Source organism: Cebus imitator, unplaced genomic scaffold, assembly GCF_001604975.1.
Source record: "Cebus imitator isolate Cc_AM_T3 unplaced genomic scaffold, Cebus_imitator-1.0 Scaffold47, whole genome shotgun sequence".
Lineage (NCBI taxonomy): Eukaryota > Metazoa > Chordata > Mammalia > Primates > Cebidae > Cebus > Cebus imitator.
In genome coordinates, this window is record NW_016107362.1 from 3,550,721 (window position 1) to 3,567,765 (window position 17,045).

A 17,045-nucleotide genomic window follows, 5' to 3' on the forward strand; every position below is an offset into this window, starting at 1 on the left:
CAGGAATATCTTGTGTGAAACTAATGATCACAAGTAATAACCAAGTTAAGCGGAAGGTCTGTTGCTATAACTGAAACTGTAATAAATTATTGTAGTGCAGTCTGGATCTGTTTATGTAGATGTCTTTTAATTTATGATGTATAACAATGCTGGGGACATTTGATAAATATTTCATCCTGATATATTGCAACAAGCACCAATTCTTTTTCTTTCCTTTTTTTTCAGATTAAGTTTTGCTTTTGTTGCCCAGGCTGGAGTGCTGTGGTGCGGTCTTGGCTCACTGCAACCTTAGCCTCCCAGGTTCAAGCGATTCTTATGCCTCAGTCTCCTGAGTAGCTTGGTTACAGGCACTTCCCACCATGCCCAGCTAATTTGTGTGTGTGTGATTTTAAAATAGACAGAGTTTCACCATGTTGGCCAGGCTGATCTTGATCTCCTATTCCTGACCTCAAATGATCCTCCCATTTTGGCCTTTCAGGGTGCTGGGATTACAGGTGTGGGATACCACACTTGGCCAAACAAACATCAATTCCTGGAAGATTATGTAACACCTGCAATAAAGCACTAATGAATGAGGATTTTTGTTTTTGTTTTTGTTTTTAAGACAGAGTCTCTCTCTGTCACCCAGGCTGGAGTGCAATGGCACAACAATCTGTGCTCACTGCAACCTCCGCCTTGCAAGTTCAAGTGATTCTTCTGCCTCAGCCTCCTGAGTATCTGGGACTACAGTCATGTGCCACCACACCTGGCTAACTTTTTGTATTTTTAGTAGAGATGGAGTTTCACTATGTTGGCCGGGTTTGTCTCAAACTCCTGAGCTTGTGATCTGCCCACCTTCACCTTCTGAATTGCTGGGATTACAGACGTGAGCCACCACGCTCGACCTTGAAGGAGTGTCTAATAAAGTTTTGACTTTGGTCATTAAAGGCACAATCAACTTCTTTTAGTAGTTTTGAAGGAGAAAAAAAAAAACAATGATAATTGAAAAAATAAGACTCATTATGAAATAACTTTGGATTCATATTTTTGAATATGAGTAAGTTTACTATGGAGAATTACTTCAATCCACAATGAAGTCATTGGGCAGACCTCTCTGAGAAGGATCTGAGAAGCTGTCCCTTTTCTCCAACTGGGCTCTGTTTTCTGTTCTTCCTTCATTCTGTGAAAGTTTTTACTACCTGTGATTCAGTATGTTTTGTTGTGTTTCCTTTTGCTTTGACAACTACTTCTCCATATGTTCTATTAGCCCATTTTGCAGCCTTATAGATAGTTGTACCTCAAGGTTTACCTGTTTCTCCTCCTTTTACGATTCACGTTTATCCACTTCCATGCGCCTTCTCATGTGCAGGCCACTGTTACTCACATATTGCTTCAGTCTGCCTGGATGCTCATGCCAGGGCATTGAAAACCTGAAGTGGGTCTGTTAATTAATTGGATTTTCCTTCTTTGCCTGGCCAATTTCTGATACCATGTTAACTTTTATTCTGAGTAATTTGTTTTTCTTATCAATACCCATCATAATATATTCAACTATATTTTTTTACTTTCTTAAATGCCTTAACTCCTCATTATATATTATTTTGTTTCCATTTTCACAGTATTTTAAGTCTCTGTTGCTTTGTTCTTGATCTTCAGGCTTCCAGTGTGGTCTACCTGTCATTGTCTGTATTATCATAATCATGTCTTTTTATTGCTAAGAATGCCGAGATGGTTTTCTTTTGCCTCGGTAATAAAGACAACATTCCTAAACAGGGAGTATGAAATCTCTGTTCATATTTCCCAATATTTCCATGTGAGTTCAGAATTATACTTTTATTCATTGATAAGTTAGTCCCTGAATAAATGTGGGTTCTTCTGCCTTTGTTCTTATGTTATCCTCTGCTCAGAATCCTGTTCTGCTCTTCTCTCTTCCAAATTCCGGTTTTGTCTTTTGAATTGCTCTTCATCCTCAAGGCCTATCACATATACCTCTTTTTCACCCCATGGTTCCAAGAAAAGTTGTTGGAGAGTTGAAACATTTGATTCTCCTCATTTTAATGCTAACTTGCTATATGACCTTCAGCAAATCACTTATCTCAAGTGACACATATATTATTTGATACCATTTATATGACATTTATACTACTGTGTTCCATTATGTGTTCAAATCTTGCTCGACTTATAGCTTTAATTGCTCATTGGGGACTAGGTCGAATTCCTATGCCTGTAACACAATGCATTGTTCATAATTGAAGGTCAGTTAGATTTTGTGGAAGGAGTAGGAGAACCAAATTTTAATTTGCCAGATGAAATGCTACTGTTAATTGCTGTGGTGAGTGGAATGAAAAGTGACATTGAAGCAGGTGTACTCCAGAGTAGAGTACGTTCCAAGTCATTGTTGAAAGTCAGATTTCCAGTGTCTTTGAGTAACTGACTTGCCACATAAAATCTGTTCATTGTGGGGTAGCAATATCACTTTCTTCTGTTAAAAGAGAAAATCTATTCTTATGAATCTAAAAAAGGGCTTATCAGATATTAACAGGGTTACAGAGTATCTGTAGTTCTTCTTATTATTCTTTTATTGCATTTTAGGTTAGGGGGTACATGTGAAGAACATGCAAGATTGTTGCATAGGTACACACATGGCAGTGTGATGTGCTGCCTCCCTCCCCTTCACCTGTATCTGGCATTTCTCCCCATGCTATCTCTCCCCAACTCCCCACCCCCTGCTGTCCCTCCCCTATTTCCCCCCAACAGACCCCTGTGTGTAGTGCTCCCTTCCCTGTGTCCATGTGTTCTTATTGTTCAACACCCACCTACGAGTGAGAAAATGCGGTGTTTGATTTTCTGCTCTTGTAGTTCTTTTTAAAATACAGCCTATGATTCCTCAGGTCTGGAGCAGGGCCTGAGATTTTACACTTCTAATAAACTCAGAGGAAGCCAATGAAACTGATTTCAGGACAACTGCATAGTGTCACTCCTTTTTCCTCAAAGAATTGGGTCATTGGCCCTGTGTACAGTAGCATTTAGGTAGTAGTTGCGGGAAAGAATCTGTCATTTGTGTGTTGCAAAGAGCGTAGATTTCTTGTTGATGTTTCTGTATCTATGTAACTTATATATGGATTTGTGTATTTTCTCCTGTCTTTATTTTTCAGAGGAGAGAAATGACTGGATCAGCATACTGTTAAATGCATTGAAGTCACAATCCCTTACCTCGCAGTCTCAAGCAGCTGTTATACCTGAGAAATGTGGATATCTTGAATTGAGAGGGTATAAGGCCAAAATTTTTACTGTGTTAAGTGGAAACAGTGTGTGGCTTTGCAAAAACGAACAGGTAAGCCATTGCAAATTGTTGCTATTTTATTATAGTAACAACTATGTTTTGTTTGGAATAATTATTAGTGATTTTACTTACCGAGTCTTGTTTTTGCGTTGAGGACTTTACTTGTAGAGCCTTGTTTTTTGCATTGAAAATAATTTTTGAAAAGTATTTAGTTGAATCATTATACAACTACATGAGAGAACAATTAAGGACCAGTGAACATTACAGCTGCTGATGAAATAGGCCCAGTTCTGCACCTGCTGTGTTGCTTTTATTTTTGTGATAGAAAATTATAGAGCAAGCACAAGTAACATATTTGCTTGAGTTTACAGATATTATTTGTCTGTTTTATTTTGAGCATATGTATGTGAGGTATATATATGTATATACATGTCTATATAGGTACAAATCCAAGTGTACATATATACACACATCTACCTATACACACATATCACTCTACATAAATAAAATTGATTTGAATCATTGGTTTACTAAATTTGATTAATATCAAAGGACTCAATAGAGAATTTAAATGATTTGAGGAGTCCGATGGTAAACTAAAATTTTAACAAATCCTGTTAGCTTCATTTGATTCTGTAGACTTCGGTTTTTCTAACATTTCTGGTTTTTAATATTTATGAAAAAATTCTGTACCCCCTTTTTTGGAAGAACTCCTTTTAAAAATTTTCAGCCTAGAATATATTAGATGCTTAATAATTGTGGAATTGAACTGTATACTTTCATTTTATAACACATTATTATGGGATATGGTAAGGTAAAATATAAATGCTGACTTTTTTATAACAAAAATAGGAATGTCAACTCAAAACAAATAGTAGTTTCAGAACAATTAACTATAGGCATCCTCTGAACTTTAACGTGAACTTATGCATTACATATTTTGAGGATAAGATTTCTTAGCCAATTAACTGTTAAAGGCATCATCAAGCACTCTTGGGCTATTAATAATGTGGGTAGTTAGCATATTCCTCAAGAAGAATACTGATTTACAACTTAATAATGTTTACAAGTTGAATATGAACATTTCAGTCTTCAAAATATGATGATTACAACTTTTCTTATTAAAATAGAGGTCAAAAATGCATAGGATGAATATCAGCATGGAATTTACTCTGCCAAATTAATTGAGGTATTCAGTTTGTACTTGCATAGACCTGATGGCAAGACTTGATAGACTTGCATAGACTTCAAATGATTAGTTTCATTGCTCAGATTAAACTGTCTGAGTTTCTGTTATTCTCTAGGAATAACAAAGACATTTTTAAAAGTTTTATTAGCACTTTCTGACTAGTGAAAATGTACATGAAATTATTGCTTTAGTGTTAGTAATTGAGTGTGAAAAGCATAATTACCATTTGCTCAGTACCAGGTGCAATGGTAATTAATTTGTAAACTTTTCCTTTTAATCTTCCGCACAAATATAGGAGGAAGACGTTTTTGTCTATGTTTTGAAGATGAGGAAAAGAGATAATAGGTCTAAGAATTAGTTTATAATGCAAAGTTTAATTTAAAACTAGAACTGTATAACTCTAAGTCTAGCTTCTTAACCACTCTACACACTGTATTTTTAAAGTCTAGGCTGAAAAGAAATGTTCTGACTTGTGAACTCTTCGAAATATCCTAAGGATTCTTTGGTTGAATGATTTAGTTGTCTAGGAGTTTCAGGGTATTCATTCAATAAACATTGTATACCATGTCAGACACACTGAAAATGATGAATTTACTGAAAAGGACACAAGTCTTGTCTTCCAGAGGAAAAGTCAATCAAGACCAGAATATATGATGGATGGTGAGGTCAGTGCAATAATAGATTGTACAGGAGTTATAGAGAGGTGCAAAAAAAGGGCATCTGATGAAGTCAGTGAATTAGAAACACTTCCATGTATATGAGTAATGAGCATATTCTCCTTAAAAATTAAAACATTAAGGCTGAACCCCTCTTCATCTTTTGATAAGTAAACATATTTTTGTGCATGTATATAAGTTCTTTTTCTATGAATTAACATGCCTATATATGTACCTTTAAAATGTATACTATTGTCTGTGTGTATGTGTGTGTGTGTGTGTTTAAATTGCATTATGTCATATAGATTAAGGTCTTAAGGGATTTGGTCTTTAGTCCGTCTTAAAGTACTAGTTGGTTCAACAATAAGCTGATAAGAAAGACCATCCATATTCAGGCCCTGGCATACCATTCTATTTTCATCTATTTCCACATTCTGGTATATGTCTTTTTCTCCAGAGGAAAGTTGCCCATTGGCTTTCTCCCATGATGGAGCACATATGAAAAACCTGGTGACATGCTGAGTATAGGGTCTTCCTCCTCAATGCAGAGGGCTTTGGGCCAGTGGGTGCATCAACCTGTGTTTTGGGGAAAGCACTAAACAATAGTAAGATGGTTGGATGCAACTTTGAAAAGTTTTATACAAACATACATACACACACACAATAATCGTGTGTATTTTTTTAAAGGTGATAAAAAATCAAAAGTGTCAGTGATATTAGATTTGAACCTCTGTATCTTAATTTGTGCTGGATTTAATTTAGTGACGTGCAATAAGACTTAATTATTTCTATTTTAAAATGGGATTTATTGCCCACATAACTTAATAGCATGAATAGAATAAAAAATAATGAAATTGACCTATACCACCCTAACATAGGAACTATTTTTATTTTTCTTGCCTCTAATTTATATATAGTTTTACTAATTTAATTTAGTCAGCTACTGCAGAGAGAGTAAACAGTGGATGGAGGTGGAAGGGTAGTTATTACAGCAAATGTTGAAGAGTTATTAAAGAGGAATCTCATTTATTGCAAAGAAGATTGGACTGGGAGGTTGCAGTTATGGGTTTTTATTCTTGTTCTACTATTAATTCGCTCAAGTAATTAAGTTGGTCTCTTCAGGTTTAAATGACATCATGTGAAGAAAGGAGATAGATTACTATCTTTAAGGCCATTACTCAAGTTGCGTGTTAAAATTTCAGATTTCTGAGCTTGTTTCAGATTTGTTAAGTTAGAATTTTTGGCAATGGGTTGTAGACTCTGAATTCACAAAAACACACCCCAGGTGATTGTGTGACGGATGAACCAAAAACCACACGTGGTAAAACACTGCTCCAAGTTGTTTTCTCCCTCAAAAATGATAGACATCTACGTAAAGGAGCAAGATATTTCTGGAGTTGGAAAATATGTAAAAATAACCTTCAATATTAATTATATCGATGCTGCTTTAGTTCATCTCTCAACTTGGGGTTCCTATACTTATTTTTGTTATTTAATTTGAAACTACATCTTTTTTCTGATTTGAAACATTTACGGGCAAACATACATGTAAGTGGAAAGTCAAGGTAATAATTATCTTTGGTAATACATTAAGATTTGAAGAACTATTACTAGAAAATTGTGTATAATTATTAACTAATCTATAGCTTTTGAAATTTTTTGTTGCTGAAAGTCTCGATATTTTTATGTAAGATTTAAAATTTTAAATTCTGCCTTCACTAGTTTTTCCTCTTAAAAGACTTTTATTACCAGAGTATACCTTACTGAAGGAATCTTTAAAAAGTTCATTTGCACTCAGTATAAAGGCAAAGTATGTAATATCCAGTAGAGATTTTTTTTTCTTGTTATTTCCCATTGGTTCCTTGAACTGTGTATGTTTGTAGCTAAAAATTTACTGTAATTTTGCAGGTTATTGTTTATTTTTTCTAGAGTTTTTTTTTCTATTTTCAATAGATGTCCTTCAGATTCCATGTCAAAAATCCCTATGCATATATTTTCAGTAATTGTTTTCCTTTTTTTTTCTTGACTCTCTCTTCTACCAAATTAGGAAATTAGATTTTATGAATTAAAATAGCTGTTAAAACACTATTATAATGAATGCCTTTACTCTTTTTGAAATACCATCTTCTTTTTTAAGAACAGACACCAAGGGATCACCAGTCTACATGTTCTCATTCACAGTCACAGGTCTCAACTCCATGAGTAGTAGCCTTCAACATGGAATTCTCATAGACTTGTTTTTCCCAATTTCTTAGTTCAGAGATTGATGATTTCCATCTCTTTCTGAAACTTTTATTTGTTAGCAGATTGTGGGAACTAAAACTTGAAGTAACTTTTGACTGTATTAGGAAAGAACTTAGGGAATGGCAGGTTTTTTTTAATTTTTATTTTTCCAGATAAGCTTTAAGAGGTGGATAAAAACTATGAAAATATATGTAAAAACGTTTGTTAGAGTGGAGAATGACATAGTAGAAACTGACACCCAGATTCTTTACCCAATTGCCATGCTGCAAAACAGTGGGGTGCTAATATCACATAAATTACATGTCATCCCTTGAATAGTGAGCACCATTTTACAACTGCATCCTACTTTAATTTTTGCACATTTTCTCCCATTCCTTATCTTGGCTTATGTTTCAGGTGCCTGTGATGTGTTATAATATGACAGTTTTTTCATATTATTACTTGAGGATTGTATAAAATGAGCTGTGTAATTGGGTTTGTGTAGGTTACACTCTAGTGACCATGTTTCTGGATTCATTCATTCAGGTGACACATGTAGGGGGCATCTTCTCATTTTTGGGCCCTGCTCTAGATACCCACAATGTCTCTGCTTTCTGGGACCTTACTGATGGGGTAACATATAGTGTAAGATAAATAAATGAGGTTTCTGGTAACCTTCTATATATAGCCTTGCCTTCCTTTCTGATGCTTGTTGTGATTATTATCATTGGAAAGCATTCCTATGACCCCTTTCTCAAGAGTGGTTTACATTTAAAATGCTACCAGCTATGTGACAGATATCCACTTACATTATAACCTTAAAAGTGTTAGGTTTATCATTTTTATATTCCCAAATTGACAGTGTGAATATTTACTTTATTCACTCCTGTGTCCTCAGGCAATAAGCTAGTACTCAGTAAACATAGGTAGGGTGAACTTGTTGAATTAATGATCGTTTATAGCTGTTTCTTTTGACAGGAGAGTTTATCTTTTTTTCCTCCAATTCTCTTTTAAAATTATTTTTTCTCAAATTGTCTCTTCATCTGCTTTGTCCATTTACTTATTGAAATTTTATTGGGTTTCTTGCTAATGACTTTCTGCTCATTATATTAAAAAAAGTGAATCTTCATATTTTCTACATTTTTTTCTCAACTATTTGTTGCTTTTCATTTTTCAGTTACTTTTTGTTTTGCAGAAATTTTGTTTGTGGAAGTAAACTGTTTTTTAATCAGCTCAAAGCTGATAGAGTTTCTGTATTCTGGAACAAAAATTATTTTGTAAATTATTTATCTTGAAATGATATGGTATTGTGTGTGAGTCAGAATTTTTAAAAGTTTAATAAGGTAATAAAATATGGACACATATTTAAATAGGTGAATTGTTATATAAGTCGTATTGCTAGTTGAAAGGAATTTCTGCAAGTGGAGATGAGGAAGATTTAAGAAAATTGCTGTTGGTTTCCATTTGTTCTATTGTCCTGACAGTCAGTCTCCCATCTTGATATTTTTAATATCATGTTAATATTAATGAATTCATCACAGCCAGATATCTTGCTTGGTGAGTTTGGGTATCCATTTGATGATAATTGTGGCATTGAGGTTTAACTACATCAACTCACTTAATTAAATGTTCTTGAATCAGGGTATAACAAGAGACTCATCGCTCCTCATTCCCCCCAGCATAATGTTCCCTGGTGTTCTGGCATGGGAGTGCAACTCTAACAGAATTTAAATAGACCTCGTAGGGCGATGGGTTGTGTAGCACAGAAAGGAGCAGCAGGATGGAGGTGGTGGCCTCAAATTCTCTGGGTTCTGTATCTGGCCAAACTCTGCATCTGGTGTTTCCCAGGAAATCTGGTGCCAATGTCATACAATGCCACATCTGTTTTCAACAAATGTTTAAGCACTGAGTTCTTAAATTCCTGGCTTGGAAACCTGGCATCCAGTAATTCCAAAAATAGGTTTGAGATTTCAGCAGATTTGGGGTTAACAAACCCTTCCTTATTTTTTTCCATTTAGGAGTCAGACTCGTATTTTGCTCTTTCACTGTGTAGTTTTAAAATGTAGTTTTCACCAGGTTCTGTTGCTGCACATTCATATGAATAACCCATTTCAGTATCTTGGTAAATATTTATCATTAATTTTATCTGAATGTTACATATGGAATCATTGGTATGAATACTTTCTGTAATTATTAAAAAATGGAAATATTTAAATTCTGCTTTTAGAACCCTCAAATGAAAGAATTATGTGGATGTATCAGGCCCTTAATTTATATTGCTTTATTTAATCTTTATAATAATACCATATAAGACAGACCTGCCTATTTTCATGAATAAGGAAACTGAGGTCTACATAAACTAACTAGCCAATGATGAAACAGCCAGTAAGTGGCTCAGCTTCGACTCTCTCCCGGATCTGACCTGCAGTGCCCACATGGTCATTGTACCACCCTTGCGGTGGCCAGATCTGCTAAGCCAAGCATAGGCACTATTATTTTAGTATTAGTGGTTCTTATTTAGTATTAGTATTTAGGATCATTTAGTATTATAGGATTTAGTATTTTGTATATAAATACACACACACACACACACACACACACACAATACACTGTTATTTAGTATTTAGGATTCATGATTTTTGACATCCTACATTCTATCACAGAAAATTAAATTTAAAATATTGCTTACTTCAGAATCTATTTTCAGCTTTTAACTTTCTATAATACTGTAACTCTACCCACTGAATTTTTCTGCTACTGCTTTTTTCAATCCAGTGTATAGCATTTTAAAGGTTGATAGTTTGGCTTGTCCCTGGCTCATGCCTATTTTTCGTAATAAGAATACAGCTCACAATGAGATTATAGTTAATGGGTAATTGATTTTTAATTTAGTTGAACATTTAACATTCACATTGCATTCTATTTTATTTTATTTTTTTTTCCCATTTATTTATTTTATTGTATTTTAGGTTTTGGGGTACATGTGAAGAACATGCAAAATTGTTGCATAGGAACACACCTGGCAGTGTGATTTGCTGCCTTCCTCCCCATCACCTACATCTGGCATCTCTCCCCCTGCTATCCCCCCCAGCTCCCCACCCCCCACCGTCCCTCCCCTATTTCCCCCCAACTGACCCCAGTGTGTAGTGCTCCCCTCCCTTTGTCCATGTGCTCTCATCATTCAACACCCGCCTATGAGTGAGAACATGCGGTGTTTGATCTTCTGCTCCTCTGTCAGTTTGCTGAGAATGATGGTTTCCAGGTTCATCCATGTCCCCACAAAGGACCCAAACTCATCGTTTTTGATGGCTGCATAATATTCCATGGTGTATATGTGCCACATTTTCCCTATCCAGTCTATTGTCGATGGGCATTTGGGTTGGTTCCAGGTCCTTGCTATTGTAAACAGTGCTGCAATGAACATTCGTGTACACGTGTCCTTATAGTAGAACGATTTGTAATCCTTTGGATATATACCCAGTAATGGGATTGCTGGGTCAAATGGAATTTCTATTTCTATGTCCTTGAGGAATCGCCACACTGTCTTCCACAATGGTTGAACTAATTTACACTCCCACCAACAGTGTAAAAGTGTTCCTACTTCTCCACATCCTCTCCAGCATCTGCTGTCTCCAGATTTTTTAATGTTCGCCATTCTTACCGGCGTGAGATGGTATCTCAATGTAGTTTTGATTTGCATTTCTCTTATGACCAGTGATGATGAACATTTTTTCATATGTTTGTTGGCCTCACGTATGTCTTCTTTTGTAAAGTGTCTGTTCATATCCTTTGCCCACTTTTGAATGGGCTTGTTAGTTTTTTTCTTGTAAATCTGCTGTAGTTCTTTGTAAATTTTGGATATCAGCCCTTTGTCAGATGGGTAAACTGCAAAAATTTTTTCCCAATCTGTTGGTTGCCGATTCACTCTAATGATTGTTTCTTTTGCTGTGCAGAAGCTGTGGAGTTTGATTAGGTCCCATTTGTCTATTTTGGCTTTTGTTGTCAATGCTTTTGGTGTTTTGGTCAGAGAATATAACCTGGAGTGATCTGATATCTAGCTTTTATCCAATGCCTCATTATGGAGAATTGTTTGAAGGACCTGCAGTCCAATTATATATTCTAGAGTTTGTTTTTTCTAGAGTTTATTTCTGTATCAAGGTGAGCCATCAAAAAGCTGTTTTAAAAATATCTTATCTTGCTATTCCTACCTTATTTCCTCACTTGTGAAAGAGAACTTGAGTTCCCAATCACATGCATTGGGAGTTTATCCATCAGATATGTGATCTAGCAGGAGCATAGCTATGGATAATTGTGGAATTTAAAACATTAATAACCAAGTATAACTCTGTGCCACTAGGCTGAAACTTAATAAAGTGTGGTAGATTGGAAAAGCTTGATTTTCTTCCTTCGGTAGAGATCATGTTAAGTACTATTTTTCATTAAGTGGGCTTACTATACAAAGTGGAACTATGGCACTCCCTTACAGCACTCAGCATTTCTCTGCATCTTTTCTATCACAGATTCTCAGTTTCTAGCTAGTTTCTCCTAGTAAAGTGAGCTATTAGTTCTTTCTTCTTTTTTTTTTCTTTTCCTTCTTTTTTTCCAGCTCATATTGGTAATGTGCCGATGTTGTGACAAGGTTCAAGGGTGGCACATCTCACACAAGCGTGTGAACACCCAATTATCATGCTTGTGAACTACAAAAGGATCTTCTTTCATTAGGAAAAAAAATTCAATTGATGATTTTTTTTTTTCTAAATGAATCATTTCCTTATTCTAACTAAAAATCTTGTATATTAAAAAAGTAATAGAGGCTTTTCCACAATTTGGCTCTGGAAACTCTGGATACTCTTACAAGTTGGGGGACATTTATTATAAAATTTTTTTCCCACTTATTTATCAGTTGGAACACATAGTACTAAGTGACAAAAACCTGAAGAACAGCTTAACTAGATGGAGATTTGTTTTTAACAGATCCTTTGGTGTAGGCAGGAAGATTTGGTACTACCAGAGAGCAGGGTTTTCCCTATTTTTGTTCTCATTTTGGTATCATTAGAACCTAAGAATTTGTCCTCAGACTTCCCTTTTCTAAGATTGTATAGTTCTAAAATGGCTTCTGTGCTTCCAGCAGCTACTGCCCCAGAAGATGGAAAGGCAAGGGGTGAAAGGCTTTCTTCTTCTAAGGCTTTCCGGCTGCTCCCCCTCCAACCTCTCAGGAGTTGTTTATATTTTATTAATGGAAACTACAACACATGGCCACTTCTAAGTATAGGGGAGAGGAGAATATACTACTTTTACTTTTGGCCTAGATAGCAGGAGAGACAAAGAAGAGGCATATGAATGGCTTCTTTCACAGTCTCCACCAAGTGTCCTTACTGAAAATGGGCCAGTGTTTTGTTTTGCTTTGTTTTTTATATTTTGACCTTTACTATTGCTTCTTTTCTTTAGTCATAATTTAGTAATTCAGAGCACATTTAATCTGAATCTATTCGCATAGGTCATTCATTTTTTGATGTACATATTCTCTTTTGTAAAGTGTAGAGATTATTTGATAAGTCAGATTCTGAAATCCATGTGGGTAGATGATATATTGCAAACCTTAATGCTTTTAGAATGCAGTCTGTTGTAGCCTTTTAAACAATTTTGAATTTTCATGAGACAAGCTGAACATAGTAACTATAGATTTTGAGCAAATGGCATTTTCTATACCAAAGTAGCATTAGAGGAGTTTTTAGGAATCTGATTGAAGGGTGATGAAAGCAATAAAATATTGGAAATGAGGTAAAATTGTATACCTCGTAAAACAATTCTTTTGCTTCAGAGTAGATGAGGAGAAAAATAATGTTACACAGCAGAAATAATCTAAGATGGTAAAATAAGTAAAGAGCAATCAAACAGATTGGGCTCCAGAACATTTCTACCATGTACAACTGGCTGCACTTTCCATGCAACCTTATTTCTTTGTGCCTCAGTTTCCCCATCTTTTTACATGTATAGTAATGATGCCCACCTCCTAGTGTCGTTTGGTTCTTCCACCTAGGAAACTGCTTGACACATAAGTGGTAGTTAATATTTAGCTTTCTTTAATGAATGGATAAAGGTGATGAATGTCGTGCCCACTTTCAAAAGCAAAGCATGTATAGTTTAGTGTCTGTGGCCTTGTCATTGTATCTTTCATGTGGAAGAAACCCATATGCTATCAACAATCTGACTGTCAAGCTTAAGATGGCCCAATGCTGTTATGCATTGACAGTGGCTACCTAAAATAAGACAGATTTTGTAGTAAAATCTGGTAGAATTTATTGGAATTTAGAAAATATCATTATACTTTCAAAATCTTGTTTGTTGTTGTTGTTTCTTTATAGTTTTTTTTTGTGTTTTTCTCCAAACTAGGATTTTAAGAGTGGACTTGGCATTACCGTAATTCCTATGAATGTAGCAAATGTAAAGCAAGTGGACCGATCTGCGAAACAATCTTTTGAAATAATCACTCCCTATAGGAGTTTCAGGTAAGCTATTTTTAAACATTTTGTGTTCATACTACTATAGGAAAGCTTGGGTGATCCACCTTTATGTTGTTGGTGGTGATTTTATCTCTCGTAGGCCACTTAAAATTAATCTTCCTACTTTTCCATATCATCTAATTTATTAGCCACTATGTAAAAACATCTTGTAAAAGTGACCTGAATAATCACAAAACATGCAAAAATATTTATTTCATGAAATTTGAGTAATTTTTTAATACTTATTTTTGTTACTAGGTGTAGCGTATGTTAATTTTTTGAAAACAAATATGATAAATTCCTTCTCAGGAGGAATAAAAGAAAAACATATAATGTTATCTTTAAGTTGTATTGTTATCTTCATTTAGCCTGATCAAATACAATCCCTCATTTAAAATCAATTCCTAATAATATTTGCTTCATATTATTTTCTCCAGGGATTCCAGCTTAAAAATGATACTGAATTTAATGAATCTCATAGCACCTATTGATCAAAATATTTTAGCATTTTTATATATCTTGTATTATGTTATTCTATTAGTTGCATCATTATGACAATGAAACAGATAATTTAAAGTACTTAATGTGGTTTAATAAACTAAAATGACTCCATAGCTTTAGTATACAGAATAGGCATAAGTCAACATCTTTTGAATTCATCTATATTAACTTGTTTGTTATAAATAATCAACGCACCACAGGGTAGTGTAGAAGTCAGAGGCAATTGCCCTAGGCCTTTAAAGGACTGGCAATTAGGAATTTCAAAGTTACTGTCAAGTGTGGATACTCATTTTGCCTCTTAAAATATATCTGTTGGCTCAAATTTTGAGAAAGAAATGATTACATAAAATAACAAGCTTTATTTTTACATTTGCAGATTCTAGCCAAAACTAAAAATGTAGATATTAATATATTGGCTGCGATGAATTTCTAGTAGAACCAGAAACCACTAAGAATGTTATCAATATTAGAGTGATGGAATCCCAAAGAGCTTCAAAAAGTATAATTCATGTAGGCCATTTATTTTTATAGATTATTTACAATATGTTAGCTGTGATTTTCATTATATTTCAAAGCATTTTCTTCTTTACAACAGAAAATTTTAATATGAATCACTTTTCTGGGTCATTCACCAAGTATGTAGCACTGTAGCACGTTCCTTGGCACATTGTAGGGACTCAGTAAATATTTCTTGAAGGAATGAGCTGCTGTTTAATGTTTTTATTCATTCACTCGAGCACCCAGTAAACATTAAGATTCAGAATAAATCAGAACATGGCTAAAAATGTGTTAGAAAACTGTTAAGAATAGTAACCACTTAAAACTTTTTTTGATTTCCCAGTTACTTAGAACCATCTGGACATTCTTCTAATTAAAAAAAAAAAGAATCTATTCTTAAATCTGAAAAAAAAAGTCACAATTTCTGGTGGGTATTTTTGATAATGTGGCTTCAGACTATCATGGCATATTTGCTTGGCAAAATATTCCAGTAGCCCTGAAACTGTGCCAGTAATCTCTTATTGATGATTATATAACCATTGCTTGGAGAAACATGGCCTCTTGTTTAGGCTTGTGACCTAACAAGGCAAATTTTATGTTTTCCATAGAAAAGGTATGTGTTAATTTTGGTTCAGGATACATAAACAAAGATATAAACAATGTGGAAAATTAAAAGGAAAAAATATGATTTGTTAAGTTAAATGATTTTTAACAGAAAAGACAACCGAGAACTGCCTAGCAGGCATATTTTTCAGCTGTTTGATTTGTGAGTGAAATGAATATGCAAACTGAACATACTGCTTAATTGGCCTTTACAAGGGAGATCGATAACACAGGAACGTTCATTGTTTCAGCTTTACAGCTGAGACTGAAAAAGAGAAACAAGACTGGATTGAAGCTGTGCAGCAATCAATAGCAGAAACTCTCTCTGATTATGAAGTAGCTGAGAAGATTTGGTTCAATGAATCCAACAGGAGCTGTGCGGATTGTAAGGCCCCAGATCCTGACTGGGCATCCATCAATCTCTGTGTTGTCATCTGTAAGAAGTGTGCAGGTAATTAGTAATAAATTATGCTTATCACTGCTTTGTGGCAGATTGGCACTGAATGCTTTTCATTGTTGTATATTATATATCTCAGTTAATGGTTGTGAAAAGTAAAACCAGAGAAAGCTTACTACATTTAAATCAAATTGAGAAATGTCTTATGAGCCTAAACTTCTCTTGTGTATGACTCAGACATAAAAATTGATTTTTAAGCATGTAATCATATGTTGTGCCTAGTGGTCCATGTATATATTTTTAAAAGGCAATGTTGAAATTTCTAGATTTTAGGTGAGTATGATTTTGCATGCATCCAGAACAAGCTTTCATCTTTAACTTGAAGATTTGTCCACCTTTCCCCAGTCATTTTTTGTAAGACATATGTTTCATCCCAATGTTGTTTTGAGCACTAACCTTCATATAGCAGATCTGGCATCGCTTATAATAAGAATTTTATATAGAAGCATTTCACAAGAGTGTTGATACTTATGAAAATACATTGGTATTATGACTGGGTTTTTTCTTGTGACCTCACACCTAACTACCTGACATCGTATTTGAGAGCCGAGAGAGTTTACCAAGTGAGTGGAAGGAAGTGGACACCAGCTTAGGTGTGTATTTATGGAAGTTTTGGAGAAAATTAACCACAGCCTAAACCTCAGTTCTCCCGGACTACCTCTCTCCCACCACCTTCTTCCCCACTGCGCGTGCACACACGCGCACACACACACACACACGCACACACACACACACACACACACTCTCTCTCTCACACACACACACAGACAATTCAACTCAAATACTACTCGAATACTAGCTACTGTGCTGGTCTAGGGAGTTAAAAAGAGGTACAAAACATGACATTTCCTCCACAATAATGAGACAATGCAAGACTGGAGTTGAATACAGGCTTCAATGAGAACGCTGGAGAGAAGCATCAGACTCAGCTAGAGCACAGACAGTGAATAGTGCAGCCACAGGAGTTGCTTCAATTCCTGCATGTTTTCCTAGAGCTCTCTGCTACTGCATTTCTCAGCAAACCAAGATAGATTTTCTCACCAGCTAATTAATAATATCAATCACAACAAAAAACGCCAATGAATCACCTTCTACTTTGTATTTTATCCCATCATTTTCTTTTCTCCAGTTTCCCTGGAAGAGATGGCCTTTG

General features: G+C 35.0%; 1 protein-coding gene and 1 non-coding gene across 6 annotated transcripts in view; one reads left to right on the forward strand and one right to left on the reverse strand.

Annotated features, from left to right (window-relative positions):
- ARAP2 (ArfGAP with RhoGAP domain, ankyrin repeat and PH domain 2) overlaps positions 1-17,045 on the forward strand; it is a 190,165-nt gene that overhangs the window by 69,263 nt on the left and 103,857 nt on the right. For all 5 annotated transcript variants that reach the window (XM_017527308.2, XM_017527306.2, XM_017527305.2 and 2 more), the window contains exons 9-11: positions 3,135-3,313; positions 13,724-13,839; positions 15,687-15,886. In XM_017527308.2, the coding sequence (XP_017382797.1) occupies positions 3,135-3,313; positions 13,724-13,839; positions 15,687-15,886 (495 nt within the window). The remainder of the gene's footprint in view (positions 1-3,134; positions 3,314-13,723; positions 13,840-15,686; positions 15,887-17,045) is intronic.
- LOC119471024 lies at positions 11,936-12,039 on the reverse strand. Its single transcript, XR_005200014.1, has one exon. It is a non-coding gene; the product is annotated as a small nucleolar RNA U13 (small nucleolar RNA).